Here is a 16,266-nt window from a genome sequence, read left to right as displayed (position 1 = left end):
GGCGACGGCGGGGGGCGGTGGCGCTGAGCCGCGGGGCGCCTCCCGCCCCCGGGGCCCCCGGTCCCCCAGCTGCGGCCCCCAAGAGCGCAGCGAGGCCGCGGGGCGGGCGCACGGCCTAGGCCGGGCCAGGCGCGGGAGCTGGGCCGCCTCCGTGGAGCCGTGCCCCGGCGGTGGGGGGCGCGGCGGGCAGGGGCCTTCTGCGCGCGGGCCTCCCACGGCCGGAGCGCCCTCCCGGGCAGGCACGCCGGGCCAGCGGTGGCCTCTGTCCCGGGCCCGCGAGAGGCCGGCCGCGGTCGTGCCGACGCTGACATGGCGCCCCTTCGGCGCGGCAGCTCCCGGCGGCCAACGGCGGACCACTGACAGGTATTTCGGCAGCCGAGTGAGTGGCTTGCAGGCCGTCGCAATCTCTGCTGCTGCGTCCACTTTTGCATTGCTGGAATGGGCTTTAGGTTTTGTTGTCCCGGTGGTCGCTTTTGTCGCAAGCCGCCCGGAGAGCCCTCGTGAGCTACGTCTTTACTTGATTAAACTTCCGTTCTGCATCGCTGGTCCTGGAGGACCCTAAGTGGATTTGCAGCAGAACAATTGAAACGGGATAAGAACACAAAATAGCAATCCAGTAATAAACAACAAAACTGAGATAGAAAAGCACACAAGATACAGCAACAGTGACAATACGCAACAGACAGCTGAGAGTTAGGAGCCAGAGATTTAAACAGTACCAGTTAAAACAGGAGAATTGTATAAAAACTGAATACCTTGGAAATTATGCAAAGCAAATTCAATTGGTGAAATGTCTGGAAAATAAAGTTGCTTTCACCTGGCGCTGAAAAGACGAGTGAAGGCACCTGGTGAACTACTTTCGGGAGGCTGTTCCACAGGTGGAGCGCAGTGACTGAGAAGCCCCCCTTCTGTTTGCCTTCCTCCTTACCTCCTTGGAGGCGGCTCCTTCCAAAGGGCCTCCAAAACTGATCTTAGGGGCCGAGCAGGTACCTGTGGGACCAGGTGCTCCTTCACGTTTCCCGGTCCTAAGCCATTTAGGGCTTTATATGTTGGAACAAGCCGCTGAAATTGATCCTAGTGGCCCATGTAGGTGATTCAGTTTGGGGGGGGACGCAAGCATGTGGACTGGCTTTCATGAGGGGTCGCATCACCTGCTTTGCACTGGTTGATGTTTCCGGACTGTCTTCAAGGGCAGCCCCATGAAAAGCATGTTACAGCAGTCCAGTCGGGAGATCACTGGAGCATGGGTGGTAACCCCTCTCCAGGTATGGTTGTCCAGTTATGGATGAAGTTGGTAAATTAATTGTGGGTGAAGGAAGGTGCTCCTGACCACTGAATCCACTCAGACTCAAGTGATAATTCGAGCACCCCCAAGCTGGGCAGAGAGACCGCTGTGGGGCCATATATAAATACAGTGAATAATCAAGCAAGTCTGGCGCATGGTTTGCTCACTTCGTGCCACTGGGAGAGACTTGTGGATGTGCGGCCATGGCTTTCCATGCTTGACACATGGCAATGCCCGGCCCCACAAGCCTGACAGACCCACACTCTGCGTGATGGGGAATGCCGCTGTTTGAATCCACGGGGGCTTAGCTGGGCCCACGCCTTGCCCGCTAATGGGACTTGCTTCCAAGCAAGCCCACAGAAGATTGAGCTGCAAGTCTCATGGTAGTCAGTCATTTTCATTTTATTTACTACATTTTTACACCCTCCAGAGCTGCCTGGGCTTATTCCCAAGCAAGAATGCGTAGGCTTGTGGGCTAAAATGACCAAAATAATCAGAGTAGGTAATATTTTTAGCATGTCCGTAGCTTATCAACATCTGGTTTCCCTGGATTAAGTCCTATATTCATTTCCTTAAGTGAAATAATACAATTAATAGTTAACATATTTTATGTATAATAGTTTATAGTTATATAAATATAATATACTATAAGCCTTTTTTATTAGCATTGACGTTAATTTTGAACTAAAAAATACTGAATTTCTTTCACAGTTATAAATGGACAGTTATGATGGACAGTTCACCATCATAAACATTTTAAATCTACCTGAGGTCCCATGGAAATGAAGTTACCTACCAGTTAAAGGCAGGCTTTGTTCAGCCTAGTACCAGCTCATGGTTTTTAGAGGTGTTTGCATTCAGTTTCTCTGACTTCCACATGCAAAAATCCTCAGGCTGGGTTGGATTGTTGTTGTTCTCTGTTTATCTGGTGGACTTTGTCCAAGCAAGGCAGAGTTAAACCGGAAAGACAACAGAGCAGAGCTGATGAAAAGGAATACTTCAAAAAACTAAACCCGATGGCTTTGATGTAGCAGTTGCAAATGACAGCAAAAAGTCTACAGCTGGATTTCTTGTCTTGTGCAAGAGAGGCTGGGCAAGGGCAGACAACCGGGACACACAATCAAAATAAGCCTCTGAGCAGAGTTGCGATGCCACAACTATCCTTGCCAGGTTGGTGACATAGGACCTCACGCCCCGCTTTAAAGAACGCACGGTGGCTTGTTTTGATCGTGTGAGCCAGGTCAGACAAGCGGGAAAGAGTGGCCCAGGAAATCGAGAGGTAATGTGACATCATCCAATATGCATCTTCCTGTATTACAGCTAAAGCTGCAAGCCCATATCCACTGAGCTGGGAAGGAACCCATTCCACTCACTTCTACGCAGGGGTCCTCCAGTTTGCTCGAGCCCTCACTCTAACTGGTATCCTGACTTCGTTTGCTTCCCAGTTCAGGTCCAGCAGTAACCCTCCCCGTTAATAATCCGGGTTCTGATTTGGGTGCATTTGTTGTCTTTTGGATGGGCAGGCACTCGGTGATAGCTGCTCTGTTTATTGGAACATTGGCGCTATTGCAAGCATCGCAGTAAATGCGCCACGGATCGAAGGCTCATGCGCTCTGCTTATCCGCTGCGGCTTGCAGGAGGAGCCCAGTGGGGGCGACCGACTGCCTAGCCTGCTCAGTTCGGCCTTCCTGTGACGTGCAAATGTGGACAATTCCTGTGTTGATAAACACGCAGGTTGCACTCTTGCTCTTGTGATCGCTTCCAAGCTATCCAGTAGAAAGGACGGCTTGGTTGCAGGTACAGCCGGAATATGTCAATCCCTGCGGTTAATTCCTCCAGGAAGCAAAGCGAGAGCTGGCCTTATTAAAATCAGTGAATCTACTTAATTAACAGACCGCTCGGCTCAGTGAGTCAGGCCCTCCCAGTACCTTTCATCTTGTTGGTTTACCAAGAGAAGTGGTCACGATGGGATATTCATTCGAGCTATTCATTCAGCAGAACTGGGGACAGAAACAAAAAATACACATTACTTAAGGCAGCTATTAGCATGGTAGAGTTCCCAGTTAGATCAGACAGACTCGTTCCAGAGATGTAAGGAATATTGCAGAAGCCTCAAACCCAGAAAAAGATGGTCAAGAACAGCTGCGGAATAGAAACGGAGTGGTTTCTGTTATTGATCTCACTTTCCCTGCAGCCTTCTTCCGCTGCTAATAGGTTTCCCCTTGAGTAACCATATGCAGAATCCTCCCCCTTTTTAAGTGCCTGCTTTAAACACCATTTTCATGCCAAAACCCTGGAGCAACGGTGGTGCTGCTCAATGGGGGGTGACCCAGAAGTGACTTTGAAGGCGCTGTTACTCCTGCCCCACGGTCCCAGTTCAGCCCTCCCTGCAAAGGGTCTGCAGGACTGGGACCCACTGGGGCAAGCTCTCGCTGCAGGGTCTGGGCCTCTAAATCTCCTCTTCGTTTCAGATGAGCACCGTGTCTGTGGATCTCAGTACCGACCCATCCCTACAGATTGACATCCCTGATGCCCTCAGTGAAAAAGACAGAGTGAAGTTCACGGTCCATACGAAGGTAGGATGGCAAAATGGGGAGGTCAGAGCTGAGGAGAAGCCGCAGCCTTGCCGTATTCAGCAACCCAGACACTTGAGCTCTGGATTTGTCCCTGGGAGGGGGAAGGCAAGGGCCCGGCGTCAGCACCGCCCTTTCTGGTGGAGTTTGCCACGCAACTGCCTCTCTGGCAGTGTGCAGCGTTGCGCTGCCTTGCCTTGTCTACCAACGTTGCGCGGCAGAACGAACACGAGCCAGGGCGAAGGAGCCTTGAGTGGCAAAGCAAAGCAAACGGTAGAGAAAGACAAAACCAGGCCCCCGAGGACGAGGAGACGGCCAAATCTCTCCCGGAGCCAGGCAAACCACAAGCATTTCGGGACAGAGCGGGATGGGAATTGCTTGCATGGCCAGGAGTCAGAGAGAGAGGCATCTGGGCCTTGAGGACTCTGAGAACCAAACGGTGCAGTTCAGATAATATGCAGGACATGTTTTTTGGCAAATTTCTTTGGCCTCTGTTTTGTCCGATTTCTACCAAAGACGGCACTGAGGGCAGCTTTGACTTAGAGAAACAAAAAAGGCCGAAACCTCTCCTGTACCCACTACCTAGTCCCAGAGTGTGGTTTACTTTTGAGTAGTTTTATAGGATCATACTGTTAAAAAACAATGGGATTACAGAGGTTTTCCCCTAAACAAGTAAGTCAGGCCAGTTTACTAAACCGCTCCCAACTATTCTCTGGGTTTAGATCCTCCCAAACACACAAACAGCCGGAGATGGAATTACTTCTTTAAAAAGGGAAAAAAAAAGAATCCCAACATAGCACATCACAGCAAAGTAACCCCCCTTCCTGTCCAGTATAGAACCTATGAATCCCTTACTGGTTTGTTGTGCCCGGCTGGTATCTGAGTTGTCCTTGTTGTCGTGTCTCACAAAGAGATCACTCATACTGTGTACTGTGTCTTTCTGGCTCCTTCTCTTTAAACAGTAAAATAAAACCAGTGGCCAAAATTTTAAAAAAGCAAACAAACCTCTGCTCAAGTCTGCAGTTGTGCTAAGATAAAATACATTGTCTGCCCTGATTAGCACACCTTAGTTTGCAAATGACTAGTGATTAGTTGATATTTACTTCCAGATGAAGCTTGATTTTATCCCTGAAACGCAGTGTTAAAAACTATTCGGTGGGGGGTCGGGGGTTCCGAACTTTTTGGAGAGGAAAAACTAGTTCCAGCAACCTTCCCGTTCTATCAGGTTCAGGAATCCTGCTAGAAGCTTCTCTTTATTCAACCACCCAACCACTTAATCAAGCTGGAACAGGATCAGTGATCTAAAGCGTGTAGACAATTTTAAAGATTTATGCCCTGATGCCATCCCATATATGAGGAAGACAGCCTTCCTCTTTCCGTGCGACTTGAAGGTGCTGCTGGGTGCCACGGAGAGCGCTTTCCCCTACCCCGGAGCTTCGCTGCTCTGCTTTTCAACCTTCCCAAACCCTCCAAGGCGCCTTTGTTCCAGCCTGCTCTTTGTAAGCTCACCCCCTGCTGCCTTGGCAGGGCAGCGCCAACCAGAGGCGGGTGGAAGACTGTGTGAATCATGGAACTGTGTTGGTGAATAAACAGGAAGGGGGCGTGAGCGCTTGATGCTTGCTTTCAGACCACACTGCCCGGCTTTCACGGCACAGAATTCTCTGTCACGAGGCAGCATGAAGATTTCGAGTGGCTGCATGACACATTTGTCGAGGCAGAAGAGTATGCAGGATTAATTGTAAGTACTTGCATTCAGAATGAGTTGGTGGCATCCTGAATAAATAGACCGCAGTCATCCTTGCTTGCTTCTCCCTTCTTCACTTAGAGGCTTTTAAGCACGGCTTGTCATTCCCCGGAACGTGGCAGGTCAAATCCAGCAAGGACGTAGCCCCCCCGGCTCCGGTTTTCAGACTCTGTGAAGGCATTCATCCAAGTCCCTCTCGGCCAGTATTTGTTCCCGCATTCCAAGTGCTCAGTCAGAATTGGCACACATTTGTTCAGGCATTTTGGATTCTGAATTAAAGTTGCTCAGTGACGGTCCTAAAACAAGCTGTTACGGCTTTCCAGTATTTCACCTTGAGCAATTTAAGAAAAGCTTAATATTTATAACATTATGGTGCATTGTTATTTGGTGTTCAGTGCCCTTTGCTGCAGAAGTCAAAGGTGGGATGCGCAGCTATTAGGTGAATAAATCTGGCGCATTGTCATATTTGAAATATTAAAAGAGGATTTGGGTCCAGCAGCAAGACCACATAACTTAAGGACTTGAAACTTGGCATTTGTGCTAAGGAGACGCCGGGGGCATTCATCTCAGCCCCTGAGCAGGACATTTCTGAACCAGCTTTGCATTGCTTTCTGGTTAACACAGTCTGAAACTCGAGGGCAGTCGTCCGAGGGACAGTTACTTGGCTCTCCTATGGGGCAGACATCCCCATCTGGAGATTACGTGGGTGCGCCGTGGCTAGGGATGCCCACAGGTGTGGCTCACGCAGGTGGGCCGTCGGGCACCGGGCAGCCAGGCCTGATGGCAGCACCGCTGTGCTGCAAGGATGTCTCCTTTCTGTGGCATTTTCTCCCACGGAGGAAGCCGAGAGGCCCACAGCCCTGTGCTTAAAAGAGCAGTTAAAATGTCTGATGCTGCTTCCAGTGGCTTTTCGCGGATGCTGTTGTTGACTTTTTAGACTGATAACAGCTCTGCTGAGGGCTGGACTTAATAAGCAAGAAGGGAAAGGCACTCCTTAAATATTGGTCCCCAGAGTATGCGATCCAGATGGCCAGGTTTTGCTCCCTCATGGTGCTTTAATTTGGTCATGCCATCCTTACTATTACATTTCAATGTAAATATACTGAACTCTTCTTATTTAACTGGCCATGCATTGCCCGCCCATTCCTGGGTATCCTTAAACTCCAGTCCCGCTGATTGGAGAAGACGTTGAATGACTACCTTGAGTGCCAAGGACTTGCTATTCCCAGAAAAAGGATCGCTGAAGCTGCATTCTCACAGCGCTCCCGTACCAATTCCTGTGGGATGCCCTGCCTGGATAGTCTTGTTGCTACCAGTGTTCTTTTTGCTTAAGATCCCTCCAGCACCGGCAAAGCCCGACTTCGATGGCCCTCGAGAGAAGATGCATAAGCTTGGGGAAGGGGAAATGACTATGCTAAAAGAGGAATTTGCCAAAATGAAGCAAGAGCTGGAAGCGTGAGTGTGATTTCTTCCAAAGAACAATCTGTTGCCTTTCCGATGGATCTGCCCCAGTTCGAGAGGGACTTCTAGAGTGCCCAGGTCGAATGTGCTAAACAGCCTGGCAAGCCTTTTAAATGTGCACTGACCTTTCCACAGTATTTTATGATTGGTTTGTTAAATGTGTGCCGAAGCCTCCCTGTTGGCATCGTGCTCTCGGGCGGCCAGAGAGACCGCGGTCGGGGCAAGATGTACGTGCTCTGCACACTGCTCTTTCACCTCACTCATGCCTTGCCATTCCTCCACGGGGGTCACAGCTTGGCCTTGTCGCCTTAGCAACCCCTTTCTCAAATCACCACAGAACGGGAGAGTTTCATCAGGTCCAGCCCCTGGCTCAGTGCAGGATTCCAGGTAAAGCCTACCAGTCGGCTGGAAGTGAAAATCAGCTTATCCTTCCAAGTCTATCCCAAGAACATTTCCTTGTCATTTTTCAGCACAGTATTTCTAAACGGGCAATTTAGGATTATAGAACAGTTCAGGGCGTCAATGAAATGACATTACGCAGTGTGCTTCTAATCACCAGAACTGCGGGAGCAGCCCTGCACAAGCCTTCCAAGCAGCTTAGCTGCTATAATATTGGCGCCATGAAACAACCGCAGCTTTAAAGATGCAAGCAATTAAAGCAGCTGAACGTTTGAGAAAGCGCTCGATGGTGGGCATCCCGAGAATGGTACCAAGCAAGGAGGAGCCAGCCAGCTTGCTCACTGGGGTGACTTGCTCTCCTTCGGGGCCTCACGCTGGAGCGCAGGCAGCATGGCGTGTGCTGCCCTCATTTCAGAAGGGGTTCCTTTCTTCCAGGGAATACCTCGCTGTCTTCAAGAAGACCGTGACATCCCATGAAGTCTTCCTTCAGCAGATCGCTGCTCACCCTCTTCTCAGACAAGATCACAACTTCCATGTCTTCCTTGAGTATGACCAGGATGTAAGGAATTTTGTCTCTTAGACTGTTAGGGCAAGTAAGCCAAACTTGAGTCCCGCAAAAACTGAATCTGTGCACACACTCGGTCAGTGGCTCACCCAAAGCCAGCTTGTCCTCCTGGTTTGTCCTCCTTTGTTTCCCGTTTTGTACTGCCCAAACTGAGAAACTTTGCATTGTGTGTGGCAATATCCCCATCTTTTTTTATGATCTACAACTATCTGACTTTTGCAGTATTTTCTCAAATTAACGAATATCTCTTGCAGCTCAGTGTTCGGAGGAAAAACACAAAGGAAATGTTTGGGACCTTCTTCAGAACTGTGGTAAAGAGTGCTGATGAAGTTCTTCTGTCTGGGGTTAAGGTAAGATCTCTTGTGAAGTTTACAGTATTCTTGAAGCAGATGGCGACAGAGCACCCAGAGGTGTGGAAGACCATTTTGTAGATGTTTGGGGTGCTTGCAAACACATGCAACTCACTGTAGAAATTATAGCTGAGGAGCAAGTCTAGCAATTCCAAGCAATCTTGCAATTAAAGAATTGTTTAAATAAAATCATATTGTGCTAATCGTACTAATTCTGTTAAGTACTGGAGATGTCTGACTAGTAATGTGAGGTTTTCCACATCTGGTGGAGTGTCATGAAATATCGGACAGTTGGGAAAATGTTTTAGGAGTTAGCAAAGGAAATTACAAGAGATGCCGTGTGTGTACTGAACGATCCACGAAATAGTGAAGAGACTGCATGAAGGCTGAGGGCGAAGTCCAGTGGCCCCTGGCAGCCACTGGCAAAGATGGTGCTCACAAAACAGCTTCCACTGTGCCTCTCAGTCAAGCCAAATCAGGTCGAATAAGTGAGGGATCTTCCTTGGCAGATGCAGGGAATCCCATTGCTGAAGCCAAAGCCCACTTCTGCACGGTGGCATTTGCCCTCGGCGACTAACAGGCCGACTGGGTGGTGCATCTCCTAGCAAAGCTGCTTTCAAAAATGAGAAGATGACAGCATTAGAAAAATGTTGCGGAAAAACCGGAGATGCAAGGCCGGGAGGGTGGGGGATGGGACAGCTGCCTCTGTCCTTCCACTCTGGACTGGGTGCCCGTTGGCCTCCATACTTTAGGCCATCAGCTGTGATTTGTGATATTCCCCTTAAGGTGCAGATGAGTGCGTCTGCATCTGTAATCCCTGGTTTTTCCTCCTCGTCCTTTTTCTCAGCTTTTTATTGGCATTCTGCTTTTGTTTTTTAAAGATGCCGTAGAAAAACCTTCAACCTTAGGGAAGCATGGAAGAGAATAGACATATTAAGAACTCGCTGGCTCAAACAGGTGTAGCCACCTTGGAGCTGGGATCTTTCTGCAACCTTAGTGGTTCATACTGGGCATATTAAATTAGTGTAAGTAAAAGTAAGATCAGCAGGAGTTGGTTTGTGTGAGCGAAAGCACTGAGGAGTTCTCCTCTGGAAGGGCCCCACTGGGAAGTGAACGGTGTTGGCGCAGCTCCACCAGCCTGAGTCCTCACATCACACAGCCGGCCTTTTTCACGTTGTGCAAGCAGCGTCTTGCCTGGACTTGCTCTGCCTGCCCCCTGGGGTCCCATTCTCGCCCCAACATCTCTCTTTGCAGGAGGTGGATGATTTCTTCGAACAAGAGAAGACGTTTCTCGTAAACTACTACAACAGAGTCAAGGACACGTGTGCAAAGGCAGACAAGATGACACGATCCCATAAAAGTAACTTTTCATCAGAGAAATCCTTTCCTTGGGGTGTTTTTAAACTGCTCAGGTGCAAGACTGAAAACTCATTTTCGTTCTGCCTCAACAGATGTTGCAGACGATTATATTCATACGTCCGCTTCCTTGAATAGCCTGGCTTTGGACGAGCCGACTGTCATTAAAAAGTAAGTCCACGCCGTTTCTCTTAAAAAAAAAATGGTTCTAACAGCCATTCTCAAATTTTGTCACAGGGAATGAGTCTGTGAAGGTCTACGCTGTATATGAGATCCAAGATCCATAATTACTTCTCCTGGTATCTTTTTCTTTTGTTAAAAGCAGCTGGGAGGATACAAATTTACCACTACCAAGTTGATAGGGAATTTAAGAGCTTCCAGGCTGTCAGCGAGAGCCGCATTGATAGCAAGAAGCTAACCTGAAAGAATAACGGTAACTGGAAAGTTGCTGGGTCTGCAATCAAGAGGAGTTCCCAGAGGTTAAACGGCTTACTTTAAGGAAAGTTTGCCCTTAAACAAAGGACAACTTACAGCTCGGCCTCACTGGCCAGACTCTCATTCCTTGCAGGAGAAAAACCTTGGGGGAATTAATGCTTCATCCACACTCACAGGGTGACTTTGGGCCAGTCACGGACCCTCGGCCCAAATGACTTCAGGGGGGTGTGAGCATCAGATTGTGTGGAGGTGGCAAATTGGGTGAGCTGCCTTGAGCAGCTGGGAAGGGAAAATGCAGGGTTAGGGTTAGGTTTTCAAGCAAACTTTGAATGCAGGATTTGGGAGACACCGTTAACGTTCTCTTCAAACTCTCTTCCTCCCCAGGTACTTGCTGAAAATTTCAGAACTCTTCGAGAAACTCCGGGTAACTTAACTGTACTTATTTTATAAGAGTTCTACCCTGCCTTCTCTAAAAAGTAGTCCATGGTTTATTAGAAATGCTGGAAATCAAATTGTAAAATCTAAATACCTTAACACGGCAAGATAAAACCGTTACCTGCAAAAGCAGAAGAGTTCAAAATAATGACAGTAAGGGGCAGTTCGGGTCAGGTGTCTAAACGTTTCTGAAAAGGAAGACACGCTATTAAGAGCTACTAATCCCACACCTCAGAGAAAGCTTTTTCTCCCTCATCTCAGCTAAGGCAGACTTCAGGGACAGTGAGAACACACACGAGGGCCTCCCCTCTTAACGAGTTTCTTGCTGCTGATAAACAATCCCAGTGGACAACTTATAAAGTTTCTAAAAAGCAGGATGTGCTTTAAGTCCAAGCAGTATTTTTTCCCATTTGGAGATACTACACTCGGCATGTGCGAAGTCATAGCAAAAATTCGGTCCTTATAATTTTTAATTATGACATCTTCTCCACAGAAAGTAGAGAATCGTGTGTCTTCTGATGAAGATTTGAAATTGTCTGAGTTACTAAGAAACTGTATGCTCAATATAGAAGCAGCAAAGGTGAGTCGCACACGTCAGCCCCGTGTGGTCCGGACAGCAGCTATTCCTGCTACTTCCCAGTCCTACTCTGTATTTCTGAAGAGAGACAGAACTTCCAACCTAACAGAGGGAGGGAGGCATTCCCTGTCCTGCAGTGCTGGAGCTCATGTGTCCAGGACTCTTGCAGAGACTAGAGCGAGTGTCCGCTCTAAAGCCCTGATATTTACACAGTTTCTCTCCGAACATGAGCTTCCCAGGTGAGCTCGTGCCAATAGTTGCAAAGGGGTGGATGGCCTCTGGATGGCCTTAGCTATTGCTTCTCTGCGTGAGAGGACAGCTCCTTGCTCGCATTTGCTAGGTGCTGTAGACGAGGTGATTTCCAGGTGTCTTGGGACAATGGCTCCTCCTCCTTGCAGGATAGTTGCCCGATCTCCTTACGGGGGAAATGTCTGCAAGAATTCCAGGGTTCTTTCCGCTCTTGCACCGGCTGGCCCAGGATACGAGGTCCTTCTTGAATTCTCTCCCCAGCACGGCCCAGGGCCTAAAAAGCCCATTCTGGCCGGGGCCTTTCTGGTTCTGGTGCCAATATTAATATAGTTGTGCGGACCGAGGAGGACACCTTCCATGGGCCCTTTGCAACTTCTCAGGCATGTTTTCACTCCCATTAAAAACTAGGCTGTGTCAAGGAATTGCAACTCCTGATTAACTCTTCATAGCATGACGACCTGAAAGGTTGCACTGGTCCCCTTGTTCTAGGGACTCGGGTTGCTGCTGGAGACTGATTCCTCTAAGGTAGTCAAGGGCACGGATGGAAGTTGGCCAAGCCACCGTCTAGCAGGACTGTTCCAGCCCATAACTGGATGTCCCAGTTTCTGATGCGTAGACTGAGACTTAGAAAATCACTAGGAAATGGGACTTACTAGCAGAAGTGTGGTGCCTGGTTATTAATGCCCTTCTAGCGACTTTGGTCCTGCATCTGCACAGTTCACATTCTGGAATGATGCATTGTTGCATTGCCTGCTTTCGTTAAACCTCAGTTAAAATAAAATTGGAGTCTTGCTTTTGGACTGAATCGTTTTCTCTCCCTCAAACCCGTATGTTTTCTTCTATAACTTCATCCACTCAGGATCTCTTGCACAGACGTACCCGGGCCCTCATGGACTATGAACATTCAAATAAAGCTCTAGATAAAGCTAGGCTGAAAAGCAAAGATGTCAAAATAGCAGAAGCGCATCAGCTGGCATGCTGTCAAAGGTTCGAGAGACTTTCTGAATCTGCAAGGCAAGGTAAGGGGATCTTGGGGATCCTCTCGGGTTAAAGCCCTGCACTGTGTTTATGTACCTGACGCGTTATGCCGGAGAGTTGTTAGTCTAAAGTTCAGGAACATGGCCAAAGAGAAAGATCTATCCTTAGCTACTGTTGTTCGATCTGTTAATGGTGGGGGGTGGCGGGGGACACATTGCACATTGCGGTTCCATTTTGTGGTGATGATTGCAATAGATAAAACTGGTCCTGGCAAAATCCCCCCCCCCCCTTTTTGGCCTTAAGTTTTAGGAGCAATGTTCAGATCGCAGGAGTGGCCAAAGGGCTGCTGTGTTTTAAAAGGCTCCAGGGGCCTCACTTGACACAAACTGGGAGGGTGAAATTATGGGGTAGGCTTGTGAATTTCAGTAACGGCTCCTCTGCCTCTTCTTTTGTTACTGGAACACTAAGCAGGGGTTAAAAAATAAGATTGTACTATCTCCTGGTACAGTTTTTTCCAGCAAGTGAACAATCAATGCAAGGAATTAAATTGGATTTTTTTTAAACAACAAAAGCCAATAGGGCAGCCCCCCAAGAACCTTACTCGCATGCATCTGTGCTCAGTTGCTTTCCGCTTCCATGAGAAGTGAAAATGTTCAGGGCATCGCCGTCTAGGTTTAGTTTTGTCTGGAGGGAGGCTTAGCTGGAGGCTTATGGGATTGAGATTATTAAGGCCCAATACAGACAGTGCAGATCATGTTTCTACAAACATCAGGCCTCCAAACTCGGAGAGATGCAAACACAAAACACGCCCTCTGGAAGGACAGCTCTCGTGCTCACTTTTCTGCCTCTGATTAAAGAAACTTCCTCCCTAACGCCTGTCCTCCTAAAAGAAAGTTAAGTTTATGCAAAATCAGATGGAGTGAGGGACCCTTGGAGACTGCGTGTGCAAACCTGTCCTGTCTCTCTCCTCTCAATGGCAGAACTGAACAGCTTCAAGCAGAAGCGCGTAGCGGCTTTCCGTAAAAATCTGATTGAAATGACTGAACTTGAGATTAAGCACGCAAAGGTATGTGCTCTGGTGCAAGCGGGCTGCAGGCAGGGCTTGCCATACGCGTGAGACCTTTCCAGACCTGCTTCTGCCTTCGACCTCCTGGTGCCCTCCAGGCATTTTGGGCTATGGCTACCAGCGTTTCTGACCAGTGGCCAGGCTAGGTGGGGCCGCTGGGAGCAGAAGCAAAAAAATCCGGAGGGCGTCAGGATGGGAAAGGTTCAGCTGGCTGGTCTTTCGAGCTAGCCGATGAGAGGCCTGGGAACTGGATCAACCTGAATGAGAGGGCAAAGGTGAGCAAGGTGAGCTGCAGACCCGGTAGCACCTGTACGCCGAGCTATAATCTCTTGCTTTCTTTGACATGGCGAACCTCCTGCAACAGAGGTGGCCGTCCGCAATGAAATCCCACAGAAATCGGTGCCTTTTAAGTCGTGTTAGGATCATCCCATTCCATGGTTCTCTTGGTTTCTCCATGCCCAGCTTGACCCTGAAAGGTTTAAGGGCATTCTGATGTGCGGGGAGGGGGACTAGGTGTATCCCATGGAGTCGAGTGGAAGGAGGTTTAGGACAGATAAAAGGAAGTCCTTCTTCACACAGTGTGAACTTTGGAATTCAGTGCCGTGGGAGGTGGAGAAGGCCGTCAATCTGGATGGCTTTAAAGGGCAGTTGGAGAGATCCGTGGTGGAGGAGGCTGTCGGAGGCGCCCAGCCCTGCTGGCCGTGGGCTGCCTCCTTCGCCAGGGGCGGCCTGCCTGCGCGCACCCGTTGCTGAGGAGCTGGGCAGCAGGAGGCCTGGCCCCCGTCCTGCTGGAGGGATCCTGCGAGCAGCTGGGCTGCCACCGTGCGTACTGAGCGCTGAACTAGATGGGCCTCAGTTCTGATCCAGTTAGGCTCTGTCTTTAGCCTGAATAAAAAGGTCAGCTATGAAGTGACAAGGGAGGCTCATTAGTGGGAAGATACAGGATGGTGCAGTTAAGCTTTGAAAATGGGGTGCGGATACACCCAAGCCGCTGAGCGCGCGCCCTGCTCCCGCATGTCTGTTGTTTGTTTGAGGGACGGGTGCTCCTTGGGGATCGGGGTGGGCAGCTTGCTTGCGACCCTCCTGATGCCTTGATGCTCAGCACCGACTGGAGCCATTGCCCCGTGTGGCCCAAGTCCCTGGAGAGGCCCGAGTTGCCCACAGCCTGGTAGTTTGCGTGTGGGGATCGCGTGTGGGGATCGCGTATAGTGTTGCCAACGGATTTCCGGATCCCCTCTGAAAGTCGAATGCATTGAATGGGGAAGGTTGGTGTCTGGCCACCTCCCCTGCCAAGCTCACTTATCCCCTTTGCCTTCCAGAATCACGTTTTGCTTGTGCAAAGCTGCATTGACCTGTTCAAGAACAACTGAAGGCCTCAGGATACGACCGCGAGAGGAGCAGGGGAGACCCTTGGCAGTGCAGCGACGCCTTTCTAGCTCGGATTCCTTGGATTGCCGTGTTTGGCTGAACACTTCCTGGGCTGCCACTAGTGATATAACTACTAATGATAAATATTGCACTATATATAGATTTTCTCAAACGGCAATTAACATTGTGTGATTTTTTTCCAAGAGGACATATGGCGTGTGCATTGATAACTGGTGAATTGCGATTGTGGTGGAAACTCGCTTCTGCGAAAGCTGTTTAGGATTGCCAAGGAGTTTGTGTAATGGAAAATTTAGCACAGGGCTAAAACTATCTCAGAACTATTTTGCAAGTGACTACAGAAAAAGTTTTTGCAGTTTTATAAGCAGCTATTCTAACATTCCATTTCATAGACTTCTGTTGCAATTATTTTGGATTCAGTATTTATACACTCTTGGACAATGCAAAATAAAAGATGTCTAACCATTAGGATGGTCTTGATTAAATTGTCTTAACAGCACTGAACTGAACTAGATGCCTTCTCACCTTTCTTTACTTGAAAGGTAGGCAGCTGTTGTCACTTCACAGATGGAAACCAGGCAACCTGGCCCTTCCCAGATGTCCTGGACTATGATTCCCAGAAGTCCCAGCCAGTGGTTGAGGCAACTGGGAGCTGTAGTCCCAAATCTCTATAGAGCATCTTATTTCCGATCCCTGGAAACTGTCTGGTCTTCCATGCCAGCTTAAGATCTGAACTGGCCGGCGTGGCGCCGACTCGGCATTACAGCGTCCTCGTTGGGTTGGTGTGTCGGTGGAACCCGCTCGTTAGCAGGCTGCCCAGCAGCCACTGAATCCCAGTGTGTTGTGCTCACCGTGTCTGCCTTCTACACAAGTCAAAAACAACCTCGGGGCACAGCAGTTGGGACACAGGCAAAGCTCGCCCCCTGCACCTCCTGCCAGCCACCAAGCCCGGAGCCGGCGGCACGCTCAATTCCTCCAAGCCTGTGAGGTCTGGCCAAGGTGGCCCGGGTCCAGCGCGCCAGGACCGGGGCCACGGGCCGGCACGGGCTGCATCCCTCCCTCGGGCAGGAGGCGATTCCAGCAGCCCCTGGGCGGCCGGGCCCTGGCTCGGCGGGCTGGCCTGGGGAGGGCACGGCGGGCAGCCCAGAGCCGCTGCCTCTTCCCGGTCCTCGCCCGGGAGCGGAGCAGCGCTTCCCCAGCCGCCGGGGCCAGCCAGTGGTGCTTCCCGGGAAAGCTCCGGGTGGCCTGCCCGAGAAGCGCCGCCCGCGGGCGAAGGGGCTGGGCCGCCCGTGCGGCAGGGCACGGGCAGAGCCGCGGCCGGGACCCCACGCACCGCGGCGCCGATCCGCGGGCTGAGCCCGGCTCCGTCCCCGGGGGGCCGTGGGGAGGCCCGCCCGGCGCCGCACC

The 16,266-nt window shown here is 50.1% G+C and overlaps 1 protein-coding gene across 5 annotated transcripts in view; it reads left to right on the top strand.

Annotated features, from left to right (window-relative positions):
• The window catches only part of SNX5 (sorting nexin 5), a 16,174-nt gene extending 847 nt beyond the window's left edge, over positions 1 to 15,327 (top strand). For 2 of the 5 annotated variants that reach the window (XM_044442879.1, XM_044442878.1), the window contains exons 2-13: positions 3,757 to 3,861; positions 5,486 to 5,596; positions 6,936 to 7,057; positions 7,898 to 8,021; positions 8,282 to 8,377; positions 9,632 to 9,737; positions 9,829 to 9,904; positions 10,553 to 10,592; positions 11,097 to 11,183; positions 12,289 to 12,448; positions 13,388 to 13,473; positions 14,793 to 15,327. In XM_044442879.1, coding sequence (XP_044298814.1) covers positions 3,757 to 3,861; positions 5,486 to 5,596; positions 6,936 to 7,057; positions 7,898 to 8,021; positions 8,282 to 8,377; positions 9,632 to 9,737; positions 9,829 to 9,904; positions 10,553 to 10,592; positions 11,097 to 11,183; positions 12,289 to 12,448; positions 13,388 to 13,473; positions 14,793 to 14,843 — 1,164 coding nt within the window. In that variant the 3' untranslated portion in view covers positions 14,844 to 15,327. Of the gene's footprint in view, positions 1 to 1,688; positions 2,456 to 2,512; positions 2,565 to 2,605; positions 2,736 to 3,756; positions 3,862 to 5,485; positions 5,597 to 6,935; positions 7,058 to 7,897; positions 8,022 to 8,281; positions 8,378 to 9,631; positions 9,738 to 9,828; positions 9,905 to 10,552; positions 10,593 to 11,096; positions 11,184 to 12,288; positions 12,449 to 13,387; positions 13,474 to 14,792 lie in introns of those variants that run through there. The other 3 variants (XM_044442880.1, XM_044442881.1, XM_044442882.1) reach the window with 3 other exon arrangements.
• Positions 15,328 to 16,266: the final 939 nt, after the last annotated feature.

The sequence above is a fragment of the Varanus komodoensis genome, unplaced genomic scaffold, assembly GCF_004798865.1.
Source record: "Varanus komodoensis strain SLA01 unplaced genomic scaffold, ASM479886v1 scaffold40, whole genome shotgun sequence".
Taxonomy (NCBI): Eukaryota; Metazoa; Chordata; class Lepidosauria; order Squamata; family Varanidae; genus Varanus; species Varanus komodoensis.
Note: the sequence above shows the minus strand (reverse complement) of the source record. Positions and strands in the feature narration are given on the sequence as shown.